The sequence below is a fragment of the Nycticebus coucang genome, chromosome 2, assembly GCF_027406575.1.
Source record: "Nycticebus coucang isolate mNycCou1 chromosome 2, mNycCou1.pri, whole genome shotgun sequence".
In the NCBI taxonomy this organism is placed as follows: Eukaryota; Metazoa; Chordata; class Mammalia; order Primates; family Lorisidae; genus Nycticebus; species Nycticebus coucang.
This window is the reverse complement of record NC_069781.1, coordinates 22,849,340-22,876,746: the sequence shown is the minus strand read 5'-3', so window position 1 is coordinate 22,876,746 and position 27,407 is coordinate 22,849,340. Positions and strand designations below refer to the sequence as shown.

Below are 27,407 nucleotides of genomic sequence, written 5' to 3'. Positions count from 1 at the left end.
GACAAAGCTGCCAGAGGTACCTGTGGGTGTCCTTTCTCCACACATAAAGAAATTAGGGTTCAAATACATTATGAACTTGCTAAGGTCATTGTAGCTAAAAAGCTAGGGGAGAGGTTTAGAAACCACACAGTCTGGATCTCTAATCCTCATTCTTTTAGAATGCCATGCTGTCTCCAATGAAATATTTCACTATACTTATTAACAGAATCATAACAACTTAGATCCTGGGAGAGATTTGTTTAATATGAAAAATCAAAGTCTATCTCCTGAACAATTATCATTAATAGAAGCCAAGAGACTTCTAAGGGTTTTCTGAGGCTTTCTGGGCTAGAAATTTAGTAAATAAATATCATTTTTAACCTTTGTCATTGACAGGATGATATTAGAAAAAGAAATAAAAAAACTTTTTTTAATATAATTTAAAGTGAAGTTAGAAGCCAAGGTTAATGAATGAGTAAAGTTTCATTAACCTTGGAATGTACCTGCTGTTGTAGACTGAGCCACGGTCAATCGGTTATCAGTTATGGGAAGAACTATTCTTTAAAGAAAAATGTTATTATACTTCTGGGATAGGTAGTTTATGAATGCCTTATTAGTGCCTTACTTAACACAATTTAGGGGCAGGCTTCTTGTCTAAGTCTTTACTAACTTAGAATTCACTTTGTAGCCAGAATCTCTAAATTGTGGAAAAAAACAGTCTATAAAATGGCATAAATATGCCTGAAAACCTTACACAACAGTTGAAAGCATTGTTTTCCTTTTCCCAGAGTGGCTGGGAATGACCTCTCCTTGGCAATACTATCTGCTTTCTCTTCCCTTAGTACTTTACACACGTTATCTTGGCCACTGTGAATAATGCTGTATTATCACCTACGTGTCCATCAGTGCATGAATGGGTAAAGAAAATGTGGTTTATATGTACAATGGAATACTATATACGCTTTTGCAAAAAGGAAATTCTGTCATTTTTGATAGCATTGGTGAATTGGGGAGGTTATATTATTTGAAGTGAAATAGAGCAGACACAGAAAGAGAAATACTGCATGATCTTACAAATATGGGTAATCTAAAAGAGTTAAACTCATGAGAGTAGAGTAGAATGTTGGTTACCAGGGACTAGAGTTTGGAGAGATGAAGAAAGGGAAGATGTTGGTTAGAGAATAGAAAGTTCAATTAGAGGAATACGTTCTAGTGATCTATTTCACAGCATGGTGAATATGGTTAATAAAAACATACTGTATATTGCTAAAAGGGTAGATTTTAAATGTTCCCACCACACACACAAATGATATGTAGGTGAGATTATTGACATGTTGATTAGCTTGATGTAATCATTCCACAAAGTATACACATATCCAAACATCACATTGTACCCCATAAATACGTGCGGTTATAATTTGTCAATTAAAAATTAAAGAAGTTTGCATTGGGAATGAAGATTGTATGTAGGGTCGAATTTTCCTTTAGACTATCATCCCCCCCCACCCACCGTCCTCCTGTTAGAATTCTCAGCAGGCAATTGAGTACCTGTAACGACAAAGGCAGTGAGGGGCCTGGTGGGGTGCCCCGCCCAGGTGGTCCCTGCCACACTAACGTCATAGCCAGTGTTCTCCACCAAGCCCGTAATGTGAGCTTGCTGTGCATCTCCTGAGACTGTGAATTGCTTGGACTCATGCAGCGAGTGAGCACTGCTCACATTGATAACAATCTTTGCAAAAAGCCCAGCTCCAGTGGTCCAGGACACGGTGAAGCTGTCAGGAGTAATATTGCTAAGGATTAGCGTGCCCAGCTGTGGCTCTGGCTCTGAAGGAAAAGCAACATGGGCAGAGAGACATTGTTAGAGGGGACAGTTGGTTTCTCCAGAATGTAGCTATAGAACATGAAAGCATTAGTATCTCCAAATATTGGCAGAAAAGGTATTATGATAGGCTATGTTGACACCTGCATTGATTATGGTAATAGAGGACATATTGTGGGCATGGATTTATATTCCTTAAGGTACAGACATAGCCATTTGCTAGTCGTGTATGAAGAAAAGTGTACAAGCCATTAAAGCAGTAGATTAGATTAGTGTGAAAGGCGTTAAGGCTACATTTTTAAGGTTTGCAATGGGCAAAAGTCCTACAAGTTGTTTCCAGAAAAGACAGCTTTATGATGAAGTACACATGGTGAACTTGAACATTATATCTCACCTTAGAGATTCATAAAGTGAGTTAGCATTTTAAAGGCTATGACATTCCACTAATCAAAATATTTTGTTTAGCCCATCATTTCATAAGCTTATTGATCAATGGATAATATTCTGAGGCGTATTCCTGGAACATCTCAAGGAGCTGGTGCTCCACTGAGCACATTTTAGAAAATGCTATGTTGGAGTTTTTTTATTAAATCTTCTTTTGGTCTATTTAGGTTGCACAAATTATAGGCTAACATCCACACAAGAGAAATTCTGTATAGTGTTTAGAAACCCAAATATATATGCCACAGGAAAATCTTTATCTCACCATAAATATTATAAAGATGAAAATGGCTTCCATGTAAGAATTCCTGGTGGATGCAAGTTAAATATGAAGTTTGCATTGCATTGATTAGGAAATTTACTTATTAGACAACTTGAAAAGATAGATCATTTCACTGTGGTTAAATAAGTGATGACAGCAACTTGTTTAATGTAAGGGGCCTAAATTGTAATTTCAGCTGAGATGTATATGGGGTTGGTCTCCTAAATGCTCATTAACCAAATAAAACTAATATTAAAATGCATTCAATACAGGATGTATTTCAGGGAGAGGCAATAGTCCTGGAGGGTTGAGACATTAGGGTTAGAGAAGAGATATATGAGATTCAGGGTTAGGAAGAGATATATGATATTTTCTAAGGACTTAAGAATTGTTTTGCTTCAGCTCCAAAAGGTTAAGGAAAGAAAGGGATTAGCTTAATAAACTTTAATCTCTCAATTGCATGACATAACTAAATGCCATATAGTTTCTAGGATCTGGCAAAGATTATAAGCATAAGCCATAACCATTGACCTCAGGTTTCTTACTTATCAATTAGTTTGAGAAGCTAATGATGCTATAATTTTCAGCTACAGCATTGGCAAATTCTCTCAACCTCACAGAAGATGAAATCCTCTAAGTGAAACTCTGTTCTTTCCCAATCTTTTGCTATAGAAACAATCTCCCAAATTAAGGATGCATTTTGGGATTCTTCTCATGCTGCCAGACCATGCAAAATAAGACTCAGGTTCTTGAGGTCAGCTTTACCTCCCACTGTTTCTCAGAAGGTGCAATCAAGCTACAAAAGTGAGATGCAAGAAAAAAAATCAGAATAGTAGTTAGGGTATGGTCAGTCTACCATGCAAGCGAGAGACATCTTTCCCCTACCATTTCTAATCTTTAGAAATAATTTCTTGACATGCAGCCTGATTCCATGAAAGACAAACATATTCAAAAATTTACCACATGCACCAAGATTTTAATAAAATGATGGTGGGAGAGAAGATTCTGACGTTTTGTGATAGATATCAGTGGGTGACAAAGCATGTTTGGCAGAGTAGATGTCAAAAAAAGAGCAATCTGTTCATAGGAGATCCAAAGAAATCTCTCAAGTACGAGATGAAACCACGGGGGTCCTCTCCTGCACTCCTCAGAGTGTGATTTATGGTCTCTTCTCAGCATGCTAAGGGCATCACTATTTAAAGTCTTGGTACAGAGAAAGAAAACATAGACCATTCTAACCAAGGAGCCAGGAATGACATGCACACACCTCTTGGAAAATAACACAGGCAAACTTTGATTAGAAAGACCACAGGCAGATGGTAATGGGTGGAATTATTCAAGATCAAATGAAAGAATGGTTTAGAAATTGAACCAAAGCAAGTCACGTTAACTCTATATAAACAAATAAAGCAACCCCAGATGTGAATGGATATTTAGGAAAAAGAGGTTGATACTGAATTTCCTTAATTTGGGGTAAGAGTTATTTTAAACTAAGCTGTAAAGCTTTGGTTTGGATGGCTCTATCAAATTTGAGATGGATCTGGAACTACTAGGAGTATGAAAAGTTGGTCCTGGGTGATTTTTGTAATGCTATTCAGAGGATATTTGATAAAGAGTGAAGAACTCATCAGGAGAAATACCTGTGGTTGCCTGGACCATCAGCGTCTGAGCACGCTGCCCTCCAATCAGCCCATGAAGGTGGGCAGTGTAATTGGAAGAAGCTTTGAGGTTGGTGATAACAGAGCTGCAAGATGCCCCAGGCACAGAGCGCACCGTGGTCTCCTGGGGTTGATCGGAATTACTAACTTCTATAAGAAAGCTATCAAAGGCAGGCTCCTGAGCTATCCATGAGATAGACACACTGCCCCAAGTCACATTTGAGACAGTAAGGTGGCTAAGAGGTTCAGCTACTAAAGCAAGAAGAAAATATATGAAAGCATGTCAATTTAAAACACTGGTAGAGAGTCTAAATCAAAACACATAAGGCTAAATCCATACAAGTTTAGAATTTACCCTTAGTAAAAGTAAACGACCTTGTCCTTTGTTGAAGACCAATTTTAGCCGTAAGAAACAAATATATTTGGTTAACTAATTTTCTCCTGTGGGTTTTGTTATACTTTCATCTTGTTGAACTGAGAATTAGATAAAGCTATCTCTCTGCCTTACCTATGGACCACCCTGATAATAATTTGTAGTTTTGTGTAGAATGAGGACAGACCCTTCCTCAACCATGGGTGACCTAAGTGATAGACAATTTTGATGCTACCAATGTCAACCCTATTATTGGAGTCCCCAAACTGTGGGTATCTTTTCTTTGTTAAGTGTGTATGAATTCTAAGGACAGATTCTCATTTGTTCTACAAATATATTTTCCCTCTGCCCAGTTTGTGATGTCTTAATTTACCTGTCAAGAGAAGGCATTGTGTAAAATGTGCTAAGAATACTATTTTGAATGCACAAGGTTCTCTTTTCCAAATTCACATGAAATTCTCTTTTGCTGCATGTAGAGAATGTCTGGCAGGGTATATAAGCCATAGACACCACACATTTAAAATAAAATTAGTTCACTCTTGCTAATTTTAAGCCAAGTTCCTTGTCTGAACACAATGATTCTACTTTTATTTTTGCAATCCACCATTTACTATTTCAACAGCAAGATGGTATGATCTGGTCTTTTCTTCTAGATCAATGGAATTGGGGTGGTCTGAATGGTATGGCTACCTTCTGCGCTCATTTGTTGAGTCACCTCTGCTCTATCTCTTCACTAAGTTGGAAAAAGAATAGCGCCATTGACACAATTATTACATCATTGGGGTATTTGTGTATTATATGGTCAAAGGCCCTAGGAAGGCAAAGACGCTAAAATAACACAAAAATAGACCACATTAACTGAGGTAGATATCTCTCCAAGTGAAGAATAACTCTTGTTATAGTTTTTTTTTTTTTTTTTTTTTTTTTTTTTTTTGAGACAGAGTCTTATTCTGTTGCCCAGGCTACAGTGCCATGGTGTCATAGCTCACAGCAACCTCAGACTCCTGGGCTCAAGTTCAGCCTTCCAAGTAGCTGGGACCACAGGAATGCACCATCATGCCCTGCTAGTTTTTCCTAGTAAAGATGGAGTGTCACTCTTGCTCAGATTGGTCTTGAACTCCTGAGCTCAAGCAATCCACCCACTTCAGCCTCCCAGAGTGCTAAGATTATAGGCAGGAGCCACCACTCCTGGCCTAGTTGTAGCTTTTTTAGTTACTGCATTTTATGCTGCAAATGTCCTGGTTGGTGATAAATCAGGCACCTGCCTTTATGGCCATCCATTATTTGGGCTGCTGTGGGAAGAGAGGTGGGTTAAATAGAACTCCAGACTAGCATCATGGAAGAGGTAGTGCTTCTGTGGCTTGTACATTGATGGACAAGGAAGAGAGGTGGCTTCACCCTGCAAAGACGACTGTGGAGAGAGAGTGTTAGAAACAGGAGAACGCGCAAGTACCTGTGGTGACTGTGGCACTGATGGGTTTGGTCCGGATGCTGCGAGCAAGTCCAGAGAGGTAGATAATAAAATCAGTACGAGGGGGCAGCCCTGAGATGTGGGCCGTTCGGTCAGCACCAGAGATATTATATTCTACTGTCTCCAGCAACCTATTGGAATCAACAATTTCAATGGTAAAGGTCTCGAAGATCCCATCGGTAGCTGTCCAGGAGAGATTGAAACTCTCAGGAGTTATATCAGAAACATTTAAGTTTCCAATTTCAGGTTCTTTGGCTGAAAAAGAATGGGGTACAAGAGAAAGAAAAACAAATAAATTTGAGTTAATTATTTGTCTGTGTTTGAAGATAGGTTGTTAGTAGAACCATTGCTGGGTAGAGAGATGTGGTAGTTCACGGTTACCGTGAAATAAAGCAATGTTATTGATCAGTGCTGATGAAAGAGAAAAAGTAGTTTTGTTAAAAGAAAATTTGAAAGCAGAAGATATGGCAGTTAGAGTTCTCAGCTCTGCAGCTGCCACACATGGTCAGGCCCTGGCTGAGAAAGTGTGCTGAACGGTTTCAGCAGGGACTGGGGCACATAAGCTGTGCATGCCTCTGGGAGCCCCGCCTCAGGGTTGCTGGCCATTGGTCGAAAGATATGAATCCTGGCAGCTCCCAGTCTGTTGAATTGCACTCTGTACTTGGATGCTTTTTTGCAGACATTCTTTGTTCTAAATGAGCTCCCAGCTATTCAAACGGAGGCTAAATAATCCTGAAGCCATAACTTTCCCAAGGTGGTACCTTGAGGCTTCTGATTGACTTAAAAGAAATTACCAATTTCTCAGTATATTTTCTCTTCATACTTCAGACAAGGGCAAGCCATATTCTATTAAAATAGCCTGTCCCCTCTTAACTGCTTATATGTGGGCCAAAAAGGCTGGTGCTGCATTGCCAACCAATAGAGCTAAGCTAAGACCAGGCAGTTTAAACAACTTTTTCAGCCAAGAAATAATATTTTGTCTTGGAGATTGTCCTGCCAGTGCTTTTTTGAACAATAGGAGTAAAAACATGCAGAGGGCAGGTAGGAAGATTTGAAAAGCTAGTATTTTTTTCTTTAGCAAGGGAGCAGGCTGCTGGGTTCTGAGATTTGTTGAGATGCAGATCAGATGGGATATGACCCTTCCTCCCGCTGCTCCAACTCATCAAATGCAAGAATGTTGCTATCATTAAAAAGTAAGACACAGGCCCATATAAAAAATACTAAGGATGCCCAAACCACAAGATCCGCAGGGAAGATCAGAAGTGGTGGGTGATTTTTCCACCTCCTGGGAAGGGATGGTTTGTGGGTATCAGATAAAAGAGTCCTGGGCACATTCAGAGAAGCCTCTGCTGCAGTTTCTAGGCATTTCAGGATCACTGTTCATGCAGTGGCTGCCTGTGTTTTATGTTTATCTATCTCAGTGAGAGTGACTGAAATGGCTGAGGCTAAAATCAAGAGCTATTCTTTGGCTAGCAGCAACTAGCTACAGGTGTACCATGAAAGCTTAGTTGCAATGATTACATAAACAGAGGCAGAGGAGTCCTATGCAAAACAAAGAGTCTACTGAGCTTCAAACCCATCGAGGCACAGAATAAAGATGAGTAATGAAAAACAGTGCTGGGGGAAGGCTGCTGACTTCAGCAGGCTCCCAGGGAAATACTGAAGCCTTGTAACTAAAGTAGGGTGATGAGTAAATTATAACGCACCCTCCTAGGTCTGGAGCTTGGAGTTTGCCACCCATAGGCCAATACTCCATAGAGCAACTCTTGCTTAGAAGTGCAGAAAGTGTATCCTTTTTTTGACATTCATACCCTGGGACATTCCTTGTTCCCAACACTGCTGTGTACACTTCTCCTAATGAATAGTTTTCTCTTCGGTATAGTCTCCAGTCATAATTGTGTAATTATTATTCTTTTTTTTTGGTCTAGCTGTTTGCTAATTTGATGTTCTAACAATGACTCAGTATCTGAGAGGATTGCCTGAAGGAGGGTAATTCACTTTTCTTATTATACTTGGTGCATTTTAAAGATACATTTCTTAAATGCAAGAACCACAATCCCCATATCCTTGGGGGATTTGGAGACAGAAAAGCACCAATTTCCAACTAGCAAAAGACTCCCTAAAGTAAATAATCTGTGCACACTCCACCAGAACTCACACATGGGAAAGGGGGGACTTTTGGCAAGCACCGGAGAAGTGAATTGAAACTTTCAGGCTGATTCCTGTAATAAAAGGCATCATTCTAAAGTAGTGGTTCTGAACCTGTGGGTTGTGACCCCTTTGTAACAATGAAAATGCATCGCGGCATTAGGAAGTTTGAGAACCACTGTTGTAAAGAGATGCAGTGGTAGGATGGGTCAGGTAAAGTATGGGTGGGAGAGGCTGGGGAGTTGGAGGGCAGAAGGGACCACATCTGCATCATTCATCATTGAGATGGCAAAGGCATCTGGACAAAGGCACAGCCCGCAGAAAGGTCTCTGAGCATGCATGGCCAGCAGCTATAAGTCACATGGAAAGAACTGAGTCATGGAAAGAAGCTGACTCCCTGCAAAGTGTCTTGGGGAGGGAGCAGGGAACCTTGGGGAGAAAGCACTGGAAGAGAGAAGTACCTGTGGAGGCCTCAGCAGAGAGCACTGGTGTTCTAGAGCCCCGGATCACCCCATAGATGGAGACTCTGTAAGGGGTGGCAGCCTTGAGGCCAGGGATCCCCACTGCCCAGAGGCTGCCGGGCACCGTGAGGTTCTGGCTGGCCTCCAGCGTGTTGGCCTCCTGCACCTGGATAACAAAGTGCTCATAGGCCTGGTCAGGTGCAGTCCAGTTGAGTGTGAGGCCATCCCAGCCAACCTCAGTCACAGTTAAATCTCCCAGCTGGGGGAGCTCCTCTGGAGAAGGACAGAGAGGTCTTTGTCAGCTCTGCAAACGAAAAGTGAGGAAACCAAACATCCCAAAGCCCAACTCTAGGAAAGAGAAAGAAGGGAGACATTTTTTGGGAAGGGTGGTGATGGTAATTCGTCTCTGGGCAGTTGCAATTTGAACAGTGGTACTCTGGCCACAACTGTCTTTGGCAGCCGAAATAGTCAGAAAGGGGGAATATCTGAGTCATTCACCCTGGGGATGGCAGAGACATCTGCACCCAATGCACACCCCGGGAGGTCTCTGAGCATGCATGGCCAGCAGCTAAAGTTCACATGGAAAAGAGGGGCTGTGAGAAAAGAGGGGAGGAGAAGTGGAATTGTTCAAAGTGCAGACTGTGGAGGCAGGTGGTCCTTGGGCAGAATCCCCAAACTGGCATTTACAAGCGGCATAGTCTTGGGCATTTCACTCAATTTCTCTCTGAGCCTCACTCTTCACCTTTAAATGGAGCTGACAGTACCATTTCACTGGGTTGGGAGATGTAATATTCAAGGATAATATTTGTTAACCTCTTAGTACTGTATCTGGTAGATAGTGAGCATCCAATAAGTGGCAGCTTACACAATATCTCAGGTGTAGGTGTGGGAATTTCCCCTTGAAACTTCTCAGGCATGTGGGAGAGAATCACCTTCATTTCACGACTTGAAATTAGACAGGTCATCTCATCATTGGCCACAAGTTATCAGCCTGGGTTTATACAGTGTTGCTGTCTGAGGGGTGGGCAAGTATGAAGCTTTCAAGGATCAAAGGTAATACACTGGCTTCTTGGCTTGGTTCTTCCCCTCCTTCCTTCTGCTACCCTGTTTCCCCGAAAATAAGAGTGTCTTATTTTAAGGTGTGCTCCCAAAGACGCGCTAGGTCTTATTTTCAGGGGACGTCTTATCTTTCCTGTAAGTAGGTCTTATTTTCAGAGGATGTCTTATTTTTGGAGAAACAGGGTAGTATTTTGTGTCTGGGTGAAGAATGGCTGCATTGCAAAGCAAGCCTGCTTGTGTGAAATGAGTATGCCTGCTTCTAATTAAAAGTGATGGTGTTTTGCTCAGTAAATGGTGCAGAGCAGGGCCTACTATTAATTTTTTTGCAACATGGCAAGGAAATAAAATGTAGTTATTATTGCTGACTTAGAGTGTTTGGATTCGGGATATGGAAAAATCCAGTGCTTTGTGGGATGCTTCTCAGGGTTAAATGCAATCTCTCGGTCACTCTTCTATAAGTCTGAAGTAACCACGGATCACAAGTTAGGGAAGAAAATATCTACAGGGATTTCAATCAAGAAAATGCAGGAGATAGATACTTGTTCTTGGGCACCCCAGGATTCAGTGTATGGTGAGAACCTGAGCTGCCTCTTCCTGTTAGAGGGGCTGTTTTCAAAACAGGTTCCACCAAGATCTGGTGCTTTTCTAGAAGAACTGTGTTGGGGTCACAGATGCAGGCATCCCCTTTTCCTGAGCTCATGAGGAGCAGCTGGTGGCTTATCTGTCACACAGTAGGAAGGTTTCATTTGCAAAAGGAATTTGAAGCTCACAATAGAAGTTTTCAGGCTATAGGGTTATCAGGGTCCTGCACCCAGAGAACACATGCTCAAAGGCCCTTTTTGTTCTTGTTTGGACTGATGATATTCCAGAAAACACAGGGCAATAGCCTGGCCAGCTTAAGCATATTAACACATCACCTTTCTTATTTTTGGAATTGTGAGAAGTTTCTAGCAGTGACCAAGTTTATATTATATATGAGCAAGAAAAATAATTTGAATTAGGTGATTTGGGTGGCATTATCAATATACAGGATATACAGACAAGGGAATAGGCTTAGGGCACAGCATAAGAATCCTATTATCAAACATTTGGCCCATTTGCCCACAGCTGCCTTTTGAAGGCTTCTAGAAGCCTCACATACAGCACACAGTTTTCTGCAACAGATGGAGCAATGTATTTCCAGGGTACAAATTGATATGATTTGCCTATATTCTCCCTACACTGAATGAAAAACACTGGAGTCAAAGATAGTCATGGCTATCTTTTCTAATCATGTCCTTGCTTTGAATATCTGTTCAGAAAAGAGATTTGGATTATTTCAGCAGAAGATGACTATATCATTTCCAAAGGTTCTTATGCAGAAAGCTAACTCTAAATTGGCTATTAGCTTATGGTTCTGAGGCCAACTGTGGTAAGGTTTCTCCAGACAGTTCTGGTCCTATCCTGGGCTGCCACAGCCCTACTACTTGTTTTGTCTTTTATAATTCTGTTATCTGTTGCTATGTGATAAATTTAGATGTTCACGATTTGGTACTTAGTACACGATGGACACCTAGCTAAGCACTCACATCCATTAGCTCAATCAATGATCACTCATGACAGTGTTATGAAATAGGGGGATTATTTCTGATTTAAAAATGAAGAAAGAAAGCTCAGTAGGCTAATACGCCCAAGAAGATTTAGCTGATAAGGTGGAATTCCAACCCAGATGTTCCTAAGTGAGACATTCATTCTGCCACATGGGGAGTTTTCTCTATTCTAATGTCAGGCTGGCTCATGTCATGCCTCTGGTCTCGGGGAAGGGCTATATACCTGTGGTGACCTCCACAGCAAGGGCTCGCGTGCTATGGCCTCTGACCTTGCCACGCAGGGTGATTGTGTAAAGAGTGCCAGCCCTGAGGCCAGGGATTTCCACGGAGCGCAGGCTGCCAGGAACGGTGACACTGTGGGCCTCTTCCACCTGGTCAGCCTCCCAGACCTGAATGATAAACTGGTCATAGGTGTCATCTGGTGTGGTCCAATTCATTCTGAGGGCGTCCCAGCTAACCTCAGTCACTGTGAGGTTTGTCAGATCTGGAACCTCCTCTGCATAAGGACATAGAGTTTCTGAGTTACTCAAAAAGGCAAATGCACGTGGGGTTCACGTGAGATGGATTCTGGCTGAGCTCGGGTATGCTGTTTGGTTAGCGTTGATTTTGGGGACATGATTTACAGCAGGTCTTGCCTGCCGTCTAAGTGTCAGCACTGAAGCCAGGATTTTTCTATTTAGCCTCTGGGAATAAAAGCTAGTTTTAGGAATTGTTCACAACATCCATTCTTGACATACAAATAGGGCTTTGGGGAGTCCTCTGGTGTTCTTAAAATGAGCTCAGAGCCTTTGTCTCTTCTTTTGTTTTCACTTCCAAGTTGTGCTTTCCAACTTCATAGATATTATGACCAAAACTTACTTTGGTAGAAAACTCCTCTCTCACTTTTGTAAAGGAAGAGTAGGTGGAATTTTCCATGGGACTGGGCTTCAACTAGGACTTGGCCAAATAAGGGATATGGCATTTAGGAAGAAGCGGGGATGATTCACTGGTATTTCCCCAATGTGGTATGGGCTGAACCCCGTTTAGGGCGGGGAAGAGCTTGGATTCCTCCTGAGTAGAGAGAATGAGGATGAAGCAAATTAGTGAACTGACGTAGAATACCTGTAGAGACTTTAACAGAGAGAGGGGCTGTGCTGAAGTCCTGAGCGACCCCACGGATGATGACAGTATAATGAGTGTCTGCTTTGAGCCCGGGCAGGTCCACAGACCTCAGTTGTCCTGGGACAGTGAGGTTCTGGGCTGCCTCTGCTGTGTCAGCCTCCTGCACCTGAATGAAAAACTGCTCATAGGCCCCTTCTGGAGCTGTCCAGTTGAGTCTGAGGGCATCCCAGCCCACCTTGGACACCGTGACCTCTCCCAAATTGGGAGTTTCTCCTGGAGAAGGACAAAGAACTAGTTTAGTGATGAAACCATATGTCAAGATCCAGGGAATCTTTAGCACACAAAATAGCTTTATATTGCTTAAAAAGAATGGCTTTCTTTAGATTAACATGCATCATGCAACTTTCTAAATTTTAGAAATAGAACGAAGAGGAAGAGGTATGGGAAATTTTTTGTTTTGTTTTCTTGTCTTATTAAAGTATTGCCTTAATTCTACATTTTCCCCCTTTCAATATGGTGCCTTCATGGCCCTTAACAGGTGGGGCCTATTTATAGAGTGAAAGGCCCCCTCCACAGGAGCTGTGTGTATACCCCAACCAGGCTGGACTCTGCACAGCTCCAAAGGAGGTCATTCAACTGAGAGCAGCGGTTCTCAACCTTCTTAATGCTGCGATGTATTTTCATTGTAACAAAGAGGGCACGAAGCACAGGTTGAGAACCGTTAACTTAGAGTAAAGTGTTAAGAGTGTCCTGGGAAGTGTGTAACCCAACGATGGCCTGGCTTTCCATTATTGGATCCCATTGCAATATAAACTTTGACAGAATAAGTCCATTCCAAAACTGGGCCAAGAGCAGTGGCTCACGTCTGTAATCACAGCACTCTGGGAGGCCGAGGAAGATGGATCACTTGAGCTCAGGAGTTCAAGACCAGCCCGAGTGAGAGTGAGACCCCATCTCTACTAGCTGGGCATAGTGGTGGGCACCTGAAGTCCCAGCTACTTGGGAGGCTGAGGTAAAAAACTCACTTGAGCCCAGGAGTTTGAGGTTGCTGTGAACTATGACACCAAAGCATACAACTAAGGATGACTGAGTGAGATACTGTCTCAAAAAAAGGAAAAAAGAAATAAACAGAGCAAAGCTAGCTGTGTCTGGGTATCCACAAGCGGTTTCCTGTTGGAAAAAACAGAAGCTGGAGATAGGAAGGGAAGAGGTACCTGTGGAGGCCTCAGCAGAGAGCACTGATGTTCTAGAGCCCCGGATCACCCCATAGATGGAGACTCTGTAAGGGGTGGCAGCCTTGAGGCCAGGGATCTCCACTGCCCAGAGGCTGCCGGGCACTGTGAGGTTCTGGCTGACCTCCAGCGTGTTGGCCTCTTGCACCTGGATGACAAAGTGCTCATAGGCCTGGTCAGGTGCAGTCCAGTTGAGTTTGAGGCCATCCCAGCCAACCTTAGTTACGGTGAGGTTTTCCAGTTCAGGGGCTTGTTCTGAATAATGACAGAGATGGGGTTGGTTAAAGTACCCAAAAAGCTCAGCTTCTGAGAATCCAGAAACAGGATATCCAGTGCCAGTGTTGAAAAGCGGTGGCAGCCAGAGGGCTGTGTCCTGCTCACTGTTCCCCTGCTGGGCTGTCCCCATCGCACAGCAGCAGGGAGCCCGCATGCGGCTGGTCTGTCTCCTGCATATTTGGGTTTGTCTTTTGGAAACAATATTTCTCTGTTGACCAGTGTCCTGCAGATTTAGAAAACTCTACAGATCTACATTAGTGATGCTCTCAGCTTCACTTTCCATTTTTCAAAGTGTCTCCCATCATAAGAGGTGGCCCTCAGCTGTTCCTGGGGTCTTGGTCTGAGCTGCCTGGTCTTCTCTGCATTTATACAAATTGAGATAATTCGATTCCTTCTTTTTTATGCTGCCTCAATAACCTCTAGAAGGTATATTTTATAGTTCATATTTGGATGTTGTCAGTTTCTAGGATTCAAACCGATTTACAAAGACAACTTCAGTAAAGGTCAGAAATAAATTAACATGATACTAGGAAGGCTGAACAGAGGAAGGTGATGACTCATTGAAAAACTTATTCTTTATTGGCTAGAAGGAAAGACTGAGGCCAGGGGAGAAACAGATCTTAATAAGCTCAACTATTAATAAAATTGAATGCACCCTCTTTATCTCCTGTACACAGAAAATTCAGTAAAAATTCAACTTGTCTAAATCTGCCCTTGGAGGGATAATTTGCCCAGGGCTCAGCTTAAGTGGACTTCACATAACCTAGGAAGGAAAGAATTACTCTAAAAATGGATCCTGTGAACAAGAGAACATGAATTGCCTTTATCTCATTAAAAAGAACAAACTGTTTTTTCTATTTAAGCCTCATATTGCTGCTCATTTCAAATGAGTTCTCCATGTCCGTTACAGTGAAATCTTAGCTTGCAATTTGATTGAGGATGTGCTTTCAGAGGAGAAAACATTTCTTATTTAGAATCTATTTAATTCAGACTTTTCCAAGTTCTGGGGAACATTCTTCCTATTGTTTTACTGACAAAGCTTATATTCCTTCAAATGTTCTTTTTTTTTCTTTTTTTTTTTTTATTATTGTTGGGGATTCATTGAGGGTACAATAAGCCAGTTACACTGATTGCAATTGTTAGGTAAAGTCCCTTCAAATGTTCTTTGATTTATCACAGAAGTCTATAGACTATGACCTGAGGCCCATATCTGGCCTGCTGTCTATTTTGGTAATCAAGCAGATGATAGCTTTTACTTTTTTAACAGATTGGTAAAAAAAATAAGACATAATGATATTACATGATTCATGCACATTATAAAATTCAAATTTTGGTGCCATAAATAATGTTGTATCAGAACATAGCCACGCCTCCTTACTTGCAAATTGTTGATGGCTACTTTTGTGGTATAAGGGCACAGCTGAGTCATTGTGACAGAGACTTCTGGCCTGTAAGGTCTAAAATATTCACCATCTGACCCTTTATAGAAAATGTTTACAATATGTAGTCTTGAACTGTGGTGTATGGATGCCTCATTTAACCCAAATTCATGTCCTGAAGCTCACACTCAAGGCTCCTTAGCCACCTAACATAGTCTCTATAGGAAAAAGACCTCAACCTCAAAGCAAGATATCTAGATTTGGGAAAAGAGAAGATAATCAGTTACTTTTAAACCACTGGCTATTGTGGGGTCAGAAGCAGTGTTCTTAGTCATAACAATTATAATCTTGACCTTGGAATTTAAGCATAACTAAATGCAGAAGCTTGTCCTTAAGTGCTCCAGCAGTTCTGATGCATGAAGAGATTCAGGACAAAAACAAGTCAAAGCGAACAATGAAATCACTCCTCTGGCTCCTCAGCTCCGCTTATTACCCACTTTCCTCCTTTTTACCTCTGCTACCAAAAGCCACTTGTCAGGAACAGATCTGACAGTGACAAGTCACCCTGTTGTGTGAATTATGTCTTTCCTCTGCAGGTATCTTATGTTTTAAACCTTATCTCTAATTATGTGTATTAACATGAAACAAATTTTACATAAAAGAAATGTCAGGTACCAAAGTGAAAAACATATGGGGAGAGTTAGGTAACTGAGGGAGGGAGGAGGTGCCTCAGGGTTGCTCATTAAGCTGTTCTGGTAGAGACGGATGGAGAGAGAAGACACAAACTGGAAAATGTTTCTTCCTGGTAAGAATCACCTCATCTATTTTAATTGGCTCTATACAATGTCACTGATACTTACCTACAATGCCTTTCACATTGCATAGTTGATAGTGTAACTTGCACATAATATCACATTGTTTGGCAAATGTGTGTTAATAATAGCCATGGTGTTGATATTTCTACCAAAATTCTTGGCGATTCTGCCACTGTTTTTTTTTTTTTTTTTAAGGTAAATTAGAAAAGAGCATTGGTTTATCACCTAGAGAGGCAGTGCTGTGGCCATGTCTGCAGCCGGTGTTATCTATTCTCCACCACCCAGATCCCTTCACTAAACAAATGCTAACCAAATAGGTAAAAAGGTGCCACTTCTACAAATAAAATCAGCAGTAAATTAAAAGGTGTAGGGTAAGCACTATGAAAGGAAAGGGATAACATGAACAAAAATACCCCAGACAATAGCTGAGGTGGCAGCTAAGGGGCATTGCATGAATGCTGACTTTACAGGCCAACAGCAAATGACAGCTTCGTGGGCTTACTGCCCCAGAAGCCAAGTGTTTCCACTGTATAGTTCCGCACTGAATTTCTTGTCATTTCTTTATGAAAAGGCTGTTGTCTTTTCCTTAAAGCTGTCTGCTGGAATCTACCCTCTGAGCAATGTCAGTGGGCCCGGAAATCAGAATTTCAAAATCCCATTTCTGTGCTTATGGTGGGTTAAGCAGCTGGGCTGCAGGGATTTCTGGATTGGTGGCAGTGCCAGCATTAAGTCTTTAGATCTCTGCCACTTTGTAGATGGATAATTGTCAAGTGCTGATGAGGAACCCACATCTCCTGTTCACTTATGGGAGAAAGAATGACTTGCCAACAGCAGGGGGATAGTTAGATTCCGGGCTGATGACCCCAAAGGGTAGATTAAGACATTTCAGCCTCATCCTGTAGAGATAAGACAATTGAAGTGAAAAGCTTTGGCTGCCTTAAAACTTTCAGAGACTCTTTGTAACTGTCAAGGATGAAGTCCAACGCCCTTAGCATGATGTTCGTGGCCTGGTGCAGACATCTTTGATGACATGTCTAAACTCATAACCTCCTCTCTCCTGCTCTATCAGGTAAGGACAGTGCAGCTTGCATTTCACTGATGTCTAACCTTTTCGGATGCTGTTCCCCCTGCCGGCAGTGTCCATTTGCTCAACTCCTTTAACTTTTCCAGGACTCAGCCAAGCATCACTTCTTCCCCAAAACCCTTCTTTGATGCTCTTCATTCCTTTGCTCAGGTCTGTGTTGGGTACCTGCCTCTATGCTCCCACCACCTCCCTCAAGTCCCTCTATAGCAAATGAGCAACATTGATATAATTTTCGTTTTGTTCTTCTCTTTTCTATTGCAATGTGCATCATTTCTTGAGCATAGAGTAGAACTTTCTGTTCTATACACAATCATTGCCTGCCCCACAGTAGGTAAGAAGTAAATATTTGTTGGATGGATAAATATTTGAATAAACTCCACTTTGCTCCATGAGAAAATCAATATGGCAAATCAAAGCAAAATGTTCTTTATTGCCTGTAGCTGTTGACTAAATACAAAATTCTATCTTTCTGCTTCCAAAATTCATGTGAATTACCAGGTTGTCATTGTCAAGGCTGCTATGGAAAGATGCTTTGCTGGTTTTGTGTTTCTGTCTATTGCCCCTTCTTTATATCCCTTATTCCACACAGCACCTTCATGGCCTTGACCTTAATCAAGGTCTAGTTGGATTTATCAGAATAAAAAACCAGAGAGAAAGCAAAAAGGATAGGGAAGAGGGGCCGGGGGGGGGGGAAGGAAAAAATGCCTGTCATACACTGTTTTGGTTTTTTTTCTTTTTTTTTTTGTAGAGACAGTCTTACTTTATGGCCCTCGGTAGAGTGCCGTGGCCTCACACAGCTCACAGCAACCTCCAACTCCTGGGCTTAAGCGATTCTCTTGCCTCAGCCTCCCGAGTAGCTGGGACTACAGACGCCCGCCACAACGCCCAGCTATTTTTTGGTTGCAGTTCAGCCGGGGCTGGGTTTGAACCCGCCACCCTCGGTATATGGGGCCGGCGCCTTACCGACTGAGCCACAGGCGCCGCCCTTGGTTTTTTTCTTAACGTAACAGACAGTAGTACTTTTCTTCCTTCCCCTCCTTCTTTCTTCCTTCTTTCCTTTTCTATCTAAATTCATCTGAATTGAAGAGTTTCCAGTGCAATAATTTCTCTTCTTTTCTTTTCCCTTAGTCTGAAGAGAGAGAACTGGACTGTTAACACATAGGTGGAAGGAAAGGATGGAAATGGAGACTTCACTATAGCTGGGGTTCCCAGACACTTGTGAAGCTCGTGTCACATGCTTGGCGATGTTCAAGGCCTGGGGGTGAGGCAGTAGATAAAGGAGACGGTCTTTACACTCTGCCCCATGGTGTGAGACAAGGCCATAGATGATACACCTAAGATGCGCTGCCTAATATCAAGGCAAGTAAGTGTCATGAGAAACCGGAAGGGGCCCACAGCATGAGGATGGCTTTCTAGTCTGACAGAGAGGCCCTCTGATTTAGATGATACTTGAGCTGATTTAAACAAGGGAGGATGCCCTATAAAGAACAGGGAAAAGAGTGGTGTCCAGGGAGCAGGAACAGCACATGCCAGGACCCAAACATGTAGGCAGGCCCACAGGCTTACGGAACTGCAAAAAGGCCAGGGTGACCACAGTGAAATGAGCAAGGGCACAGCTGGAGGAGCAGAGGTCAGACAGGGGACGGCCCTATTCTGTAAGGCTCTGTGTCCCACAGGAAGGTCTTTGGACCTTATTTCAGGTGTGACGGTGGCCTGGTTATGTGTACTTTGAATATGGTGCCACATCAAGGAAAAGGCTTATACTCTGTCCCCATCTACAGCAAGAGCCCTGAAATCCCCAAGGAAAACTTTGGGGCCACCAATTTCCAGTCTTTTCCATGAACCCCACAGACAAAGTAGGCTTTTGCTATCAAGAGTCTAGCGATGCAGGTGAGAGTTCCTTTCTTCTGAGGGTTGAATCTACAACTCTGCCTCTTTTCAGGACCCAGAGCCATGCAGTTCCTTTGCCTGAGAGCTCTCACTGTTCCTGTTTTCTTTCATCCCACATGCTTACCAAGGCCAGATGCCTTTATAGATTCTGCAATACAGTCCTGTCTTGCTTCTTATGTCTCTGTGCAAAGCATCTGCCCATTTTAAGCTTTTCCTGATTCTCTGAGATTAGATCCAGTGTCTCCTGTGCCCCACCTATACCCTCTGCAACCCTAGTCACAGCAAACAGTGTTGCACTGGTGTCTGTCTGTTGACTAGAGGGTTAGTTCCCTGGAATCAAAGACCTGTCCTCATTGCTGTAGCAGCCCCAGAACTTATCACACAACATGGTTATAGTGTTTTATTAACTCATGAATGCAAGAGAGTCTAAAAGTGAAGAACACAGACATGATGGCTATAGTGAAGCAGCCATACTGTGACATTCAGGTGACTTTGGGAATGGAAGGCAAGGGCTAAGAATTGTGACATGAAAAGAGTGGGCCTGGGATCTTGACGCTTTGGAACTACTATACTATCCCTGAACCACTGAACTTCAGATAGTTTACAAAAGAATAAACCAATCTATATCTTAAGTGACTATTATTTGAAATTTCTATTACACACAGTGGAAGATACATGTGAGTGAGAAAGACTCTTTAAGCATTTCCAAATTTTCAAATTTCCATTGTTATAAGCCCTTTTCTTACCATCAGGGTTCAGCTGTGTGACAACTCTGTCATAACACCTTCCCTAGCTGCTTCTCTTTTCCCCCAATCACTCATGTTTCTTGCTTACACACTAACATTCTGAATATTTAGCCTTCCCCAAGGACCGTGAACATGCAAACAGGACCATATGAGTCAATAAAACGATACTGACTTCGTGACTTGATGCTCCTCAAATATCAGCACAGTACGATGTATTCAGTAGATACTCAATATATGCTTACTAATTACTGAATAAATTAAAAGTAAAGAGTATTACTTGCCAAACCTTGGAGAAGGAGTATTTTCCTCCTACACATTTTGAATATTTGGTGGCTAAAAGAGCATGTACATATTTTTCATAAAGGAAGAAATCTTTCCCTCCCACCAATTGTTTCTTCAGTTTAGACACGGCGGAAACACAGCGGCAGGTTCAGCAAGCAAGACTGGGCGAGAAAGGACACTGGAGGTCAGGATCAAGCTGTCATCGCAGAAAAACCAGGTCTACCTCTTCATGACTGAGAGCAAAGAGAAAATGAGAAGGGCACCGTGGAAGTCTTAGAGGCTTACGTGTGACTTTTCAGGGGGAACCTGGGCAGAAAGCAAAAGACCTGGAATAAAAAAATTTCATGGAAAATCACCAAGGAATTGTCACCAACATCTTGGTCCTCTTTAAAATAATCAAATGAAAAGTAAATAAATTATTAGGTTATAGGAGGGAAATACACAAGAAGCAATTTAAAAGATTCTGTGAAACACTCAATAAAGCAAAAGACACAAAGACAAACGCCAACTCTGGTGCACTAAGTTTCTCCTGGGAAGAAATAGTTAAAAACTGCTATTGCCTGGTGAGGGAATAAGCGGACAGGAGGAAAAGTCCGTACGTGGGAAAGACAAGTAAGCGGCTTTCATGGTGGTGGTTAAGGCCTCCTGGGTGGAGAAAGCAGCGTTTTCCCATCTGACCCCTCCCTTGAGGACAGCCTGGCTGAGGCAACCTGCAGACCCTGGAATCAACAGAGGGCTTGGAAGGCACTCAGGGCCAACTCACCGGTGGTCGCCTTCACCCGGGCAGGTTTGCTCTTGTGCCTGCCCTTCTCGGCTGTCAGGAGGACGGCATACTCCTGTCCTGGCTGCAGATCCCGCAGCACGTAGGAAGTGGTGTTCCTGGGAAGCTGCGCCTCCACCAGCTGTCCAATGGGCAGGCTGTAGCTGAGGCGGTAGCGATCAAACTTGGCCAGCGGTGCCCTCCACAGCAGCTTCAGGCTGGTGTCTGTGGTTTCAGAAACGCGAAGGTCCTTGGGCTCATCCAAATCTGGGAAGAAAACAGAGAAGAAATGAAGACTTTTCAGACTGTGAGGTAGGACTGCTCCCGGGATCAACGCGGGGCTGGAATCTTGGGTCCATCACGGAGGGGCTGTGGGGCTACAGAAGATTCACCTCTTAGAGTCTCCGTGTCCACCTTTGTAGAATAGTCCTCGTTGGATGTTTACAAGATGAAAAATAATGTAGTGATACAACCATACCATGAAATACTATTCAATTAAAATCACTTAAAAACAACAGACTACTGATACAAGAAACAATTTAGATGGGTCTCAACAGAATTAGGCTAAAGGACAAGCCAGTCTCAAAAGGTTACGGATCATTACGATAGTTTTGAGATACACAAAAGTCAAGAAATGCCAAGTCCAACCAAATGGAAATAAATGAAGCCCTTCCAGCAACACCAATAAGCTAAGCAAGTTGAGAAAAGCTGCTGTGTTTCTTGAAAGCGAAATAATGAACCATAACAGAGTCTATCTCAAAACTTTCATAGTGACTCACGTACATACTGTATTGCTATGGACTGAATATTTGTGTCCCCCTAAAATTTATATGTTGATATCTAATCTGAAATGGGATGGTACTTGGATGTGAGAACCTTTGGGAGCCCTCCTGAATGGGATTAGAATCCTTATAAAGACACCCCAGAGAGATCCCTTACCCCTCTGTCTTGTGAGGACACTGCATAAAGATTGCCCTGTGTGAACCAGAAGGCAGGCCCTCACCAGACACTGAATCTTGTCAGTTACTTAATCTCCACCTTCCCAACCTCCAGAACTGTGAGGCATAAATTTCTTCTATTTATAAGCTCCCACTCTAAGTTATTTTTGTTCCAGTGGTTCAAAGGGACCATAACATGCAGGATTCCATTTATGTTGCATTCTTGAAATGGCAAAACTCTAGTGATGAGGAACAGACCCTTAGTGAATGTCAAAGGTCAGCCTGAGGGGTACGGAGGGAGGTGGCTGTAAAGGGGTCACCGTGGAATTCTTGTGTTAGGATCATTCTGTCTTCACTCCAGTGGGGAATTCGCAATTGACATATGTGGTAAAATTGCATAGAACTAAATTGCACACACATACAAATCAGTGCAGAAAACACTGGTGAAATCTGAATAAAGTGGATAGATTGTATCAATGTCAATTTTCCAGTTGTGATATTGTTCTATATTTCTGCAAGATGTTACCCTTGGGGGAAACTGAGTGAAGGGTATTGGGAAATGTCTCTATATGATTTCTCACAACTGCATGTGAATCTATAATTATCTTAAATTCAAAAGACCAACAACAACCAAAAAAAATAAAAAGGAATATGTGTGTGAGAGCCCAGCACTGAATCCTGCACACTCTAGAAGCTCAATGAAGCATAATCTATGTTCTCTTTACACACCAGCCTTCCTCTTCCTCACAGTACCTGGGGGGAGGTAAAGGCAGAGGCAGAGGGAAGAGTTTTCCTTTTGCAGTGCAAATCTTCCAGCAAAAAAATTTTTGAGCAAAGAATCAATAGCCTCAAACTATCTTTACCCCATGACCACAGCTGCAGGATTCGACGCAGAAAAGCAGGGCTGGATATAACTGTGGCACCATCTCTTAAGATGTACTTAACCAGGGTGCACAATTAAGTGTTTCCTTCGAGGCAACCCCCAAGATGTGTTTTGATAAATTGATGGTTTATTACAAAATGGAATTGGTTATCGACTTAAAAATGTTTGTGGATTTCTTATAAAGCCTGGTTCCTATTATTCTTAAAACAACAACAATAACAAAACCCTGTCCCCTGTGCTGGCATCTTTTGGGTGAGCCATGTTAATTTCACATTTGGATTTAGACACCTGGGCTAGCGGGTCCTACAGGTCTCTTCCTCCTCTGGGGCCCTCCTTTCTCTTTTTTTACAGGTGTGGCCTCACTGGCCTGTCCTATCTGCCCAGCCCAGTCCAGAGGCAGCGGTAACCCCAGGTGTGCCTCACCTGTGGCTGCGTTGATGGTGGCCGGATTGCTCTCCCTATCCTCCTTCACAGCAGAAACTCCAATTCCATATTCAGTTCCCGGCCTCAGACCTGAGAAAGAATGTGCAGGTTGAGATTTGGCCTGAAACTGCAAAGCCTTTCGGAGGATAGTAAAAATGGCCCTGATATCCAGAATGTTTTACGACTAACGTGCGGCAGTCCCAGAGAGAGGAAGTTCTAGAAAGTGGACTGACTTTCCTCCGGAGAGTTGCAAACATGGACAAGCAGGAGCAGGTGCCCACTACTTTGAGGACTCCTTGGGGCGGGGCTGGATCAGCCATGCAGAGTTCACCTGTGAGTGTGGTTTTGGTTGTGGCTTGTTGGCTCTTTGGGACATCCACCTCGGCATGGTCACCTCCAGATATGGGTGCATACTTGATTCTGTAATTGTCTATGGCTGCCTTGCCATTCCTCCATTCCAGGGTGATACTGTTGTCTGTCTGGGAGACACGTCGGAGATTCCTGGGAGCATCCAGGCCTGTTTGGGAGAAGAAGGAACATTTGTGTTGAAAATACCAGGCAATGGGAGACCAGAAGTCTTTGATAATTCAAACTGACATATGAAAGAGCATCTGCTTCTGGAGAGCAAATAGTCCACACACTTGTCTGTCTCCATAGCTGATGCACAAATCTAAACAAATACTACAGATTTCCTACCTTTCTCCATTACCGATGTGTGAGGCCAATTACTCATTTGTGGATTTTTTTAGACTTTGTGCTTATAGAACAATACAAATCCTTACAAATAAACTCATGAGTGTAAGAACTTGTCTACTGTATTTCATCACTGTATTTCTTTTTTTTTTTTTTTTTGTAGAGACAGAGTCTCACTGTACCGCCCTCGGGTAGAGTGCCGTGGCGTCACACGGCTCACAGCAACCTCTAATTCTTGGGCTTAAGCGATTCTCTTGCCTTAGCCTCCCGAGCAGCTGGGACTACAGGCGCCCACCACAACGCCCAGCTATTTTTTTGTTGCAGTTTGGCCGGGGCTGGGTCATCACTGTATTTCTAATAACTCATACAGTGCTTACTGAGCTCAGTGAACAATTGACCCTGGTACATTTAAAATAATGGCATTCACTGGGTGCAGTGGCTCACACCTGTGATCCTAGCACTCTGGGAGGCTCAGGCAGATGGATTGCCTGAGTTCAGGAGTTCAAGACCAGCCTGAGAAAGAGTGAGACCCCTATCTCTATCTCTTAAAAAGAATATCCAGGCATTGTGGGGCACCTGTAGTCCCAGGTACACGGGAGGCTGAGGCAAGAGGATCACTTGAGCCCAAGAGTTTGAGGTTGCTGTGAGCTATGACATCACGGCACTCTACCAAGGGTGACAAAATGAGACTGTCTCAAAAAAACAAAAACAAAAAATAAAAACTATATATATATACATATATATTATAAAATAATGATATAGGCTAAGAAGTTAGGTGGCTTCCTTGTTATTTATTTTTCTATATACTGTATGCTATTTTTTTTTTTTTTTGTAGAGACAGAGTCTCACTTTATGGCCCTCGGTAGAGTGCCGTGGCCTCACACAGCTCACAGCAACCTCCAACTCCTGGGCTTAAGCGATTCTCTTGCCTCAGCCTCCCGAGTAGCTGGGACTACAGGCGCCGGCCACAAAGCCCGGCTATTTTTTTTTTTTCTTTGGTTGCAGTTTGGCCGGGGCCGGGTTTGAACTCTCCACCCTCGGTATATGGGGCTGGAGCCCTACAGACTGAGCCACAGGCGCCGCCCCTGTATGCTATTTTTAAAATACTTATTTGAATTTATCTTAACTATAACTTTCGTTTGAAAATAATCAGACCAGCATCTTCTATGCATGCCAAAAATAAGGTACTTCAGAAGATTATTTGGGGTATTTTTTTTCCTTTGGATAATTAATTAATCGATGCTACAATATTTTAAAATGAAATTTAAAGTAGTGGAAATTAGGTAGCGTGTGGTGGCTCATGCCTGTAATCTTAGCACTTTGGTGGCTGAGACTGGTGGATTCCCTGAGCTCAGGAGTTTGAGACAGCCTGAATAAGAATGAGACCCCAACCCTACTGAAAAAACTAGTTGGGTATGGTGGTTAGTGCCGGTAGTCCCAACTATTCAGGAGGCTGAGACAAGAGGACGTCTTAAATCCAAGAGTTGGTAGTTGCTATGAGCTATGACAATACCACACTCTACCCAGGGTAACTGAGTGAGACTCTGTCTCCAAAAAAAATAGTAATGCAAATTCCCTTCCATTTTTCTTACTGTAAAATCAGCCTGCATGACATCCCAACATGGAGCGGAATGAAATCTTTCAATGTTTCCTTTACTGTAGCTGTTAACAAGAAAAGTCCTCTTACCCGTCGTGAAGGTTTCTTTGGCTGGGTTGCTGGACATGTCAGCCCTGCGGGAGATGAGGGACACCTCGTACTCAGTGTCCGGCTTCAGGTTCCCAATGGAGTACTGGTTCTCATCCTCTGTGAGGTCGATGGTGGTGCGGTCGCCTGGCACGTCTTTGATGCCATAGGAGAGCTCAATCCCGTCAATCTCAGCCAGCGGCTTTAACCAGGTGATCAAAGCAGTGGTGTCTGTAACATCTTTCACCTCGACCTGGCTGGGGGCATCCAAGCCTGTGATTCCAGAGCACAGAGCAGGGTCAGAGGTCAGGGCCAGTGATGGGCTGAGCAGAGGGAGGGACTTGTAGCCCTCTAGACCCAGGGGCATAGATTTAGGAGTATACCGATCACTTAACCTTTTAAGCTTCAGTGTCCCGTTTGATAAGCTGTATGTGGGATAATGGCAGGTATCTCCAAAGTTTCTTAGTTTTGTTTTCAAACTTAAAGGAGAAAAATCTTGCAAAGCATCTAGCATAGAGCCTGGCACTTAGCAGACACATGAAAAAATGATTGTTCTTCTGTTATTATTATTATTGTTGTTGTTGTTACTGTTCTTATAAGTTGGGAAAACATGTTTAGGAGTTACTTCATTCGAAAATTAATTGACTTAGTGCTCTGACTTTTTAATTAGGCAAAACTCCCTGAATGGCGGACTTTCCCATCAGAATTATGAAGCAGAAAAGAGAGATAGAAGGCTGTCTTGACCATGTATGGGAACTTATTTTTTGATGAAAATAATTCAGACCAGAAAGTCATTGCTATCTCTGGCCTTGCCTATCTGTATACTCCTCTTGGCTTTTGCTGACCCATCTGCCTTTGCATTTTGTACTCTGACAGCAAGCTGCTGGAGCGCAGCATGAGCTGTTTGTCACCACCTGGTTGCTCCCTGAGATTGCTCCTCCCCCTCTAAAAACGTAGTCATCCTTCAAAATCTCACTCAAGAGGAGCCTTCTCTAACCCTGATGCAGCCAGATGAGCACGTAGACCCTCCCTCTGGCTGCCACTGTCATTCCAGAGCCTTCTAACGTTGCACCTTTATCACTGTTCTGTAACAAATTTCTCTGCAGTTTGAATCTATTTAAATAGAGTCACTCTTCCATGCAGTCAGTGAGTCCTTGACTTTTTTGAATCTCCACCATAGAGACAGGCACCTCTTAGACATTCAGTAAGTATTTCTTACTGCTTCTTTTTTAATACTGAAGTTTATGTTTTCAGCATTTGTTCAGTAAACCATATCAAGGGAAAGGAATCTGGCTTTAGGCAGGGACTGGGAAGGAGGAATACTGCATAGCTGACTGTCAGAAAGATGCAGAATTTGTCTTTTGAAGTCTAGAGGTTGACATATCAGTTTCAGCTCATAGACTCGTAAAATGCATAATAAAAATGATGCTTTTCCAAGTTACTTTAACAAACGAAGCGCACACCCACAAAACGATGCTACGAAACTTGACAGTGAAGCTGCTGGTCCTACATTGGTACAGCCGCCAGCAAATGTCCAAACCCTGCCTCCTATTGCCCCTATACCCTGTTCATTAAAGAAGTTGGGATTCAGTCAAGGACACAGAGATGCCCGGATGTCTTGAACAGCAGAAACTCTCTCTGGGCTTATCACGTGGCAAGCATGGTGCTTATGATATCCCCACAAGGAGGATATTCTAAACCCATTTTCTAGTTCTGGGATTTGAGGCTTAAAGAAGTGGAGTAAGGTGATGGTGAGTAGTGAAGATGGAATTCACTCTCAAAACCGATGGGATCTGAAGCCACGCTCTTTCTTCTTTACATGACTATGCTTTTCAAACAAATTAACATGTTACAAATAGAACAATGCAACCTCTGGGTAGAAGCCAGAGTGAAGGAACCAAATGTGCTTTGGACTGTAGGTATAAGGACCTCCTTTCAATATAAAAAAAATAAAATAAAAT

General features: G+C 42.7%; 1 protein-coding gene across 10 annotated transcripts in view; it reads right to left on the bottom strand.

Annotated features, from left to right (window-relative positions):
• The window catches only part of TNC (tenascin C), a 99,110-nt gene that overhangs the window by 30,321 nt on the left and 41,382 nt on the right, over positions 1-27,407 (bottom strand). For 3 of the 10 annotated variants that reach the window (XM_053564604.1, XM_053564608.1, XM_053564606.1), the window contains 10 exons: positions 25,450-25,719; positions 23,401-23,586; positions 23,070-23,159; positions 20,829-21,092; positions 13,576-13,848; positions 12,362-12,634; positions 11,484-11,756; positions 8,613-8,885; positions 5,986-6,258; positions 1,528-1,803 (listed from right to left, as the gene is read on the bottom strand). In XM_053564604.1, the coding sequence (XP_053420579.1) occupies positions 1,528-1,803; positions 5,986-6,258; positions 8,613-8,885; positions 11,484-11,756; positions 12,362-12,634; positions 13,576-13,848; positions 20,829-21,092; positions 23,070-23,159; positions 23,401-23,586; positions 25,450-25,719 (2,451 nt within the window). The remainder of the gene's footprint in view (positions 1-1,527; positions 1,804-5,985; positions 6,259-8,612; positions 8,886-11,483; positions 11,757-12,361; positions 12,635-13,575; positions 13,849-20,828; positions 21,093-23,069; positions 23,160-23,400; positions 23,587-25,449; positions 25,720-27,407) is intronic. The other 7 variants (XM_053564619.1, XM_053564627.1, XM_053564620.1 and 4 more) reach the window with 5 other exon arrangements.